Source organism: Helicoverpa zea, chromosome 26 (assembly GCF_022581195.2).
Source record: "Helicoverpa zea isolate HzStark_Cry1AcR chromosome 26, ilHelZeax1.1, whole genome shotgun sequence".
Classification (NCBI taxonomy): domain Eukaryota; kingdom Metazoa; phylum Arthropoda; class Insecta; order Lepidoptera; family Noctuidae; genus Helicoverpa; species Helicoverpa zea.
In genome coordinates, this window is record NC_061477.1 from 1,355,328 (window position 1) to 1,364,275 (window position 8,948).

Here is an 8,948-nt window from a genome sequence, read left to right on the forward strand (position 1 = left end):
GCGGTAAGTCCCCTCTTTGAGGAGTGGCTCGGGAGGAGTCACGGCGCCCTCACGTACCGCATGACGCAGGTCCTCACCGGACACGGTTGTTTCGGGAGGTACCTGCACCGCATCGGTCGTGAGGAGGCGCCCGGGTGTCACCATTGTGCGGACAGCCCCGAGGACACGGTGGACCACACAGTCCAGGTGTGCCCCGCATGGGAAGGGCACCGCCGGGTCCTCGTCGAGGCTTTGGGCGGCGGCGACCTCTCGCGTCCGGCCCTGGTTCAGGCCATGGTCCGGGGCGAGAGGGAATGGGATGCCGTCGCCTCCTTCTGCGAAGCGGTCATGCTCGAGAAGGAGGAGGCGGAACGCCAGAGAGTTCGCACCTCTCATCCCGGCCGCCGCGCTGGACCAGGTAGACACCATGGGCGCCGGGTGTCGCGAGATGACTCCCGGCCACCGTAGGCGTGGGTCTGTGGGCGGTGAGTTCGGGTGGCTCATCGTCCCTCTGTCTTTCTAGACGACAGACCCGTGTCGACGGCGCGCGTTGTTCCACGCGCTCCTCAAAGAGATGTCAGCAACCCCAGCGGGGCCCAGCAGGGCCAAGGCCTGCCGGGGCTGCGGGTTGTTCGAAAGAGATACCGCGGCCCTGGTACATAAAAGGCCTATGACGGAACACGACGATTTTAGTCAGTAAGAGTCTGACACTCCCTCACCGCTGCTAACCCACAGCGGGAGGGGTCATTTGATGATTTTACGTCGCTAAAAAAAAAAAAAAAAAAAAAAAGACCACGTCCAACAGATTACCTATTACTCATTTGGGGGGGACTTTTAGGAAATCATCAAATGACGCTCATCCCCTCACGCTGTGGGTGCAGCGTGAGCGTGTCAGACTCTTACTGACTAAAACCCATCATGTTTTCTCCTGAGCCCGCCAGCTCAGTACCGACGCCGCGGTAACTTTTTCGAGCAATCCCGCAAAGACTTTAGACCAAAAGAAGATTTAAATATGATGTTGACGATTTTCAAATCTTACAGTCTGACAGACGCCCTAACAATGAAGAGGAGAGAGAAGCTCAAGAGATATTGATAGAACAAGCTCTCAGATCCAGGTGTCAACAGAAAGTGCAATGCGAAGAAAAATGCTCTAGATCCCAAGAAAGGAAACCTAAGAAAGAAAGGTACTGCCAGAAAAGTTGCAAAGCGGTCTATGATGATCTTATAAAGTGCCCACCAAAAGGTAACAAGAAGAAAAACAATAAAAATAGAGACAAATGTGGAAAGAAGGGGAAAACTTGCCCTCCTTCATGGAAATAAATAATTTTATTTTAATTGTTGTGTCATTTAAAATCCTATATGGGTAATGGGTTGCCTGGGTCTAGCTGGGTTGAGAAGTTCAGAGGAGCCTACAAAACTTTTTAACTTCTACTAAATAAGTACAAAATTTCATTAAGATACAAAATGTGGCTCCTGAATCCTGATGGATATATCACTACTTGTAAACCACTGGTATTCAGCTGCACCCGGTTATACTGGAAGCCGACCCCTCGAAGGTAGGAAAAGGCTAGACAGATGATTTAAAGTCCTGCTAAAATCTACGAGTTCAGATTGAAAAGTACCTTGTACCAAAAACACTTTTACGACTACAAAAAGGGGAGGTTTTCAATTTTGACTGTATTTTATCTTTGTTGCTGGATTTTTCTTCGGGAGACTTCTTAGGGATTCTCAAGGATTATTTGAAAATTATTTTGGTTTTGAATGAGAACCCTAACAAGTTAAAGGGTCCGTTCACACAGACCAGCTAGGAGAGCATTGGCGTGCATTTTTCTTTTCACACAGACCGTAATCGGTTCCGATCAGCTGAAAGAGCGGATTCGGCAATCGGAGCCAAATGTCTGCAAGACCGAGAAGAAGTACTCGATCGGAGTCGATCAGCTCCTGTTATTATTTCACACCAAGCGCCTTCGAAAATGACAAAAGCAGTGCACTTGCAAAAATAAACCTTACTACAAGTATTAAGTACTCGATTTTTAACGTGTTAAGAATTTGCTCTCCTCTACGAGCCGGTCTGTCTGAACCCTATGTTTTGACAGTAACTTAGGCAGTTGCTCCTTGTAAAACACTGGTACTCTGCAGCATCTGGCTAGACTGGAAGCCGACTCCAATATAGTTGGGAACAAGCTAGGCAGACGATGATGACAGACATGCAATGTTCATGTTGCAATGTGTTCATGTCTTGTGTCTGACTAAATCTTTTCCATGAAAATATCTATATTATATTTTCATAGAATCAGCATAGCAACCAAGGTCAAAATTGTTTACAAAATCAAGTGTTTTTGATAAGGAAACCAAAGTCCATGAACAAGATTAATTAATAGAACAAATTAATAACAACACAGGAAATTCAATGTTAAACAAAGAAAACAATTAATCAGTAGAAAAATAAACAATTATTAAAATTTATGTAGCGGAAAGTTTACTTTTGTAGAAAAGGCTAGACTAAGGCATATTCGGACGGTAGTCGTCTAAGAAGCAAGAAACATGGCACCTACAGCTATAAATCTCGCATTTCTTCTCAATGTAGTATTTTTACTTGTCGTTACGGTAAGTTTTTATATTTTCATGTTTTTAGGGTTCCGTACCTCGAAAGGAAAAAACGGAACCCTTATAGGATCACTTTGTTGTCCGTCTGTCTGTCTGTCTGTCTGTCTGTCTGTCAAGACCCTTTATCTTAAGAACGCGTGGACGTATCAAGCTGAAATTCACATGAAATACTCGGGTCTATTGTCCCTTTAGGCTGTGAAAATATCAAGCTTCTAAGCCAAGCCAATCAAAAGATACAACCGATTATGTCGATATTTTCAACAAATTTTCGACACTCGCAAAGGAATCAAAACCTACAGGGTACTTCCCGTAAACTCAGAATCTTGAAATTTGGCATGAAGCATTGTTATATAATGCAAATATAGGAAAAATTGCGAAAATCTCATTTTTTTTGTTATATAATATAATAAAAATATTTTAATAAAATGAAACTTACTACCTTATTTCTCACGAACGAATAAAGGTACCAAATTGAAATTTATACCAAATACCTAGGTCTATTGTCCCTTTAAGCAATGAAAAAATCAAACTTCTAAGTTAACGCGATCAAAAGATACAGCAGTTTTACCAACACCTTAGACGAATTTCCGTCACACGCTAGGGAATCAAAACCTACAAGGTACTTCCCGTGAACTCAGAATCTTAAAATTCGGCACGAAGCAACGTTATATAGTACAGATAAAGGAAAAATTGCGAAAATGATAAATTTGAAGTTACATAAAATATTAAAATATTATTTTTGCTTACATGACATAAAATATTTTTTTAATAATTATAAACTTACTACCTACCCTTTTTCACATGAACGCGTAGAGATATTAAAGTTTTGAATAAAAAGTGAAATTCATATCAAACACTTCTTAAATATAATGGCCTCTAAACTGTGAAAAATTTTAAATCATTCAAAGGTCATTGGGCACCTTAGTATGAAAACCATACCCACGGCGGATACGAACGAAATATAGCACAGTATAATGATAAAGGCTCTGATTTACTATGGCATTAGTCGCATCAATGTGAACCATGGGAATCTAGAGAAAATCAGGTGTAAACATCAAATATTTTCCTCATTGACGGATTTGAGAAATCATTTCTTTGTAGTGAAAGAGTATACTCGCCGTTTATTTCCATTGTCATCAGGTCAGGATCTGATGATGGAAATCCTGAGAAATCGAGGGCAACTATCAGAAATTGTAGGCATGCATAGGATTAAAACTTGATTCTCAGATGTATGTCTGGTGATACTATCAAACAGTGAAGGTTTAGAGCTTATCTGATGATGGAGACGTGAGAAAGTCGAGAGAACTCGGTATGTTTAGTTACGTCGTGTTTGGGCTTATATTATTCGTATTGACGAGAACTTTTCACAAAAGTTAAAAATAAAAACTTTTTACAAAAAAAAAAACAACTTCTAAAACAACAAGAAAACTGTTTATATGCATCGGTCTAGATCTCGGTGGTTAAATAAATATAGATGCATCCTCTAGACACCGACTTCTAGACCGATGCACCTAACATCTTTTTAATTTCTTTCTTGCTTTTGTTTTCTTGTTGCTTTTTTATATGTTTGAAGTTGGATTTGTTTTTTAAAATGCTACAAAATAAAATAATGCCGACTTTATAAAACAAAGAAAGGGACAGAATTACACTTTTGTCAAGGCTCTAGAAACGTAAAGCCAGCAGCCCCGAATCCTACTCTCTAGAAGTCGTTGTTACAATTCGACAGCTACAAGTCGTCAGGCGGTTTCGAAAAAAACCTGAAACTGGGGCTCTTTAGGTGATTAATCCCTCAAAAATAAAAGATCCCATTCCTGCAATGGCTGCTTTAACCCAAGTTAGTAGTGAATTCTCATCACCTAAAATAAAATAAGCTCCAACACAAGGTTACGTTATAAATTGTAAAGGAGTTCCCATAACTATATCTGATCTTAGCTGTCGATCCCACAATGGCAGTCAAACCTATCTTTGTGGAAAGTCTTCGCCAATACGAATAAAATAAGCCCAAACACGTGGTAGTTGCAACATACCGTTCGGGAGTTCCCTTGACTCTCTGTAGTCTCCATAATCAAATCAGCTCCAAACCTTCACTGTTTACCAGTACCCTCAAAAATACACTCACATGTCTGGTTATGACTCGATGCGTGCCTACAATATTTAAGAGTTGCCCTCAATTTCTCAGGGTTTCCAGATCCTCATCAGATCCTGGTCATCCGGATTGGCACCTTCCTTCTTTATGAAATGTCTTTAACAATAAAAACTAGCATTGCAACCTGTACAATCCTCTGAAACTGCTTGTCTTTTATATTTTTCAAATGATCCTGGACATTCGTCTCCATGGAATTTTAATAAAATATTTATATTCAAAGAAACGTCATACCATTCTCCACGATTTAAAACTACTTTGATTCATGTCCGCCACTTTTTACAAAGCGGGTCAGATATGCCCCATGACCTTTAAGACATAATTAGTTATTTTCAATCAGATTTCTGAATGATGACTATAAAATGTTGTTTATAAATAACTTCAATAAAATAACTTTTACAAGGTACTGGCCTACTATTTTAGTTATATTATAAAATAAAAAATATTAACTATTTTGACTCTCACGAAATTACCATAACTATGATTGTTTTAAACTGAACGGTTGGCGCGAAACTCACTTTTTATCTATACAGCATTTGTACGGAACCCTCGGTGCGCGAGTCCGACTCGCATTTGGCCGGTTTATTTCTTGTTTTTTTTCAATATGTAGTTGTCTTCTATACATATTTTTACATTGATGACTCTTTGCAAATGTCCTCTGAAGCTGATGATGAAATCTGATGAATGATGAATGAATGATGAATTGAATTCTTCTTTTCTCTTTTTGGTCGTATCGTCATGAAATTGTCCCACAATGCATCGCCATCCTTTTGGTCCTTTGGTTATTTCAACTTGGTACTCAAAACTTGACACTTCTTCTTCTTAGCGTTTATCCCGTCTTGTGACGGGGTCCGGTTTCCGTATCTTCTTCTTTCACTTCGCTCTATCCTGGACATCTTCCTCTTCGAGTTCGCAGATTTCCATATCTTTCTTTACGACACTCAACCACCGCAGTTTTGGCCTGTGGCCTGTTTTAGGTTTGCCACACTAGTTTTTATTTACTTCAGGAGGTCTGATGATGTCTCTTATTGTGTTAATGTTATGTATGTCTGCTAATTCCAAGTTGAATATTTATATGTTGGTCAATGCAATTTTTTACAAGTTTTTTAGGTCTACTTAACGCTTTATACAATTTTTAATTCCAGAACATCCAACCATCATTGTCTGGCGAATACTCGGGCATTCTTTCGAATCTGTATAGGCAAGCCGCCGAACAAAACCGCCCACTGGTACTCGTTCTTGACAACAGTGCGAATCGGAACTCAAACAACAAGGAATCGGATTATCGCTCCAACTCAAATTCTAACAGCTACAATTCTAATTCTAACAGATACAATTCCAATTCCAATAGTAACAGAAATAGTTTGAGCAGTGGAAACCGCAACGATGATTCTTCAAACTCATTGGTATACCTCCTCGAGTTGGCACAACAGGTCTGTATTCTTAGGGTCTAATGGCGTCCACGGCCAATTTCGGCCACGGCAGCTGTTCTCATTTAAGGAGATCAGCCAGCTGCGCATTACACATTATAGTGCACGAGCATTTGCGCAGACACAGGTGCACTCCCTATTCCTTCACTCTCATAACCCGATGGGACGGCAATCCGACACGACCGGAGAGAGATCAGGCGCAGGACCGACATTTACGTGCTCTCCGATGCACGGGTGAATCAATCACCAACTTCCAGACTAAGGCTGCTTTGTGAAAGTTTAAGAAAACCCACAAAGCGATTTCGGCCCGACCCGGGAATCGAACCCCGAGACCTCGAGCACAGCCGCCGCGCTTGCGACCACTAGACCAACGAGGCAGTCAAGTCTTAGGGTCTACACGGTGCATGTAGCTGGAACAAGCGTACGTGCAAGTGACAAGTAACAAAAGCACGCGGGTGGGTTTTTAATTTGGTACATACGCAAGTCGCTGGACCCGCACGTATTTAAAATGCATGTAACCTGTGCATCTGCCTCAACATGCGCAAGCTACTTGCACCGTGTAGATGCACCTTTTATATAAATTCTACTAGAAGAATTTATTTGTAAGTTTGACTCTTTCACATTTAACTAGTTTCTAGGGTTTATAAGTTTGTCTCTGATTTCAGGTCTCTAACAGAAACGACGGAGACAGCAACAATAAAGGTGACAGTAACTCCAATAGCAACAACAGACTAAACAGTGACTACAGGAGCAACAACAGAAATGACAATGACTACAATAACAACAACAGGAATGACAATGACTACAATTACAACAACAGGAATGACAATAACAACAACAACAACAACAGGAATGACAATAACAACAACAACAACAACAGGAATTACAATAACAACAACAAATACAGGAATGACAATAACAACAACAACAGGAATGACAATAACAACAACAGGGATGACAGCAACTCCAATAGTAACAACAGACTAAACAGAAACTACAGGAGCAACAGTAGGAGTAATAGCAACTACAATAAAAACAACAGGAACGACTATTACAACAACAAGAACGACAATTACAACAACAGGAACGACTATTACAACAACAAGAACGACTATTACAACAACAGGAACGACAATTACAACAACAAGAACGACTATTACAACAACAAGAACGACTATTACAACAACAGGAACGACAATTACAACAGGGATGACAATAATTACAATAACAACAACAGAGATAACAGTTATTCTAATAGTAACAACAGACTAAACAGTAACTACAGGAGCAACAGTAGGAGTAATAGCAACTACAATTACAACAACAAGAACGACAATTACAACAACAAGAACGACTATTACAACAACAAGAACGACAATTACAACAACAGGAACGACAATTACAACAACAGGAACGACAATTACAACAACAGGAACGACAATTACAACAACAAGAACGACAATTACAACAACAAGAACGACTATTACAACAACAGGAACGACTATTACAACAGGGATGACAATAATTACAATAACAACAACAAAGATAACAGTTATTCTAATAGTAACAACAGACTAAACAGTAACTACAGGAGCAACAGTAGGAGTAATAGCAACTACAATTACAACAACAAGAACGACAATTACAACAACAAGAACGACTATTACAACAACAGGAACGACAATTACAACAACAAGAACGACTATTACAACAACAGGAACGACAATTACAACAACAAGAACGACAATTACAACAACAGGAACGACTATTACAACAACAAGAACGACTATTACAACAACAGGAACGACAATTACAACAGGGATGACAATAATTACAATAACAACAACAGAGATAACAGTTATTCTAATAGTAACAACAGACTAAACAGTAACTACAGGAGCAACAGTAGGAGTAATAGCAACTACAATTACAACAACAAGAACGACAATTACAACAACAGGAACGACAATTACAACAACAGAAACGACAATTACAACAACAAGAACGACAATTACAACAACAAGAACGACTATTACAACAACAAGAACGACTATTACAACAACAGGAACGACAATTACAACAACAGGAACGACAATAATTACAATAACAACAACAGAGATAACAGTAATTCTAATAGTAACAACAGGGCAGTCAGTAACTACAATAACAACAACAATGACTACAATAATAGAGGTGACAGCAACAACGATAATAACAACAGGAGTGACAGTGACTACAACAGCAACAGCAACTCCAATAGAAACAACAGGAATGACAATAACTACAACAACAACAATTACTACAATAGAGGAAATAACAACTACTAAAGACCGGATTATATGCATCATAAAATGTGTCAAAAAATGTATCATTAAATATTTGAAAAATAGCCTTTCGTGTTTTCTTTACCAAATTACATGAAATTATAGGGTAGGTTAACAGTTCGATACTAAAATTTGTGCCTTCTGTCACTCAAAATTTTTTTTTTATTATAAAGGAAAAGGACCTTTCGATATTCACTGAGTTAACTGAGCAGTATTTCACTTTGGGTGCTATCTTACTTAGCAATGATTGTTTCTGGCAAAAGATCACCTCTCCCATCAATAAAACTGACAATTATTTGACCCACCCAAAGGTTCAAAGCCTGCGCTGTTGCTCAATCTGGCATTACGGAAATTGACCCAATTCCTTCATCATCATCATCATCAGCCTATCGCAGTCCACTGCTGGACATAGGCCTCTCCAAGACCCAATTCCTTGGCACAGAGACATTAGAATGCTTTCAATCC

The 8,948-nt window shown here is 39.5% G+C and overlaps 1 protein-coding gene across 1 annotated transcript in view; it reads left to right on the forward strand.

Moving 5' to 3' along the window:
* LOC124642867 (GATA zinc finger domain-containing protein 14-like) overlaps nt 1-8,519 on the forward strand; it is a 12,571-nt gene extending 4,052 nt beyond the window's left edge. Inside the window, exons 3-4 of the mRNA XM_047181619.1 lie at nt 1,021-1,163; nt 7,040-8,519. Coding sequence (XP_047037575.1) covers nt 1,021-1,163; nt 7,040-8,486 — 1,590 coding nt within the window. The 3' untranslated portion in view covers nt 8,487-8,519. The remainder of the gene's footprint in view (nt 1-1,020; nt 1,164-7,039) is intronic.
* Nucleotides 8,520-8,948: the final 429 nt, after the last annotated feature.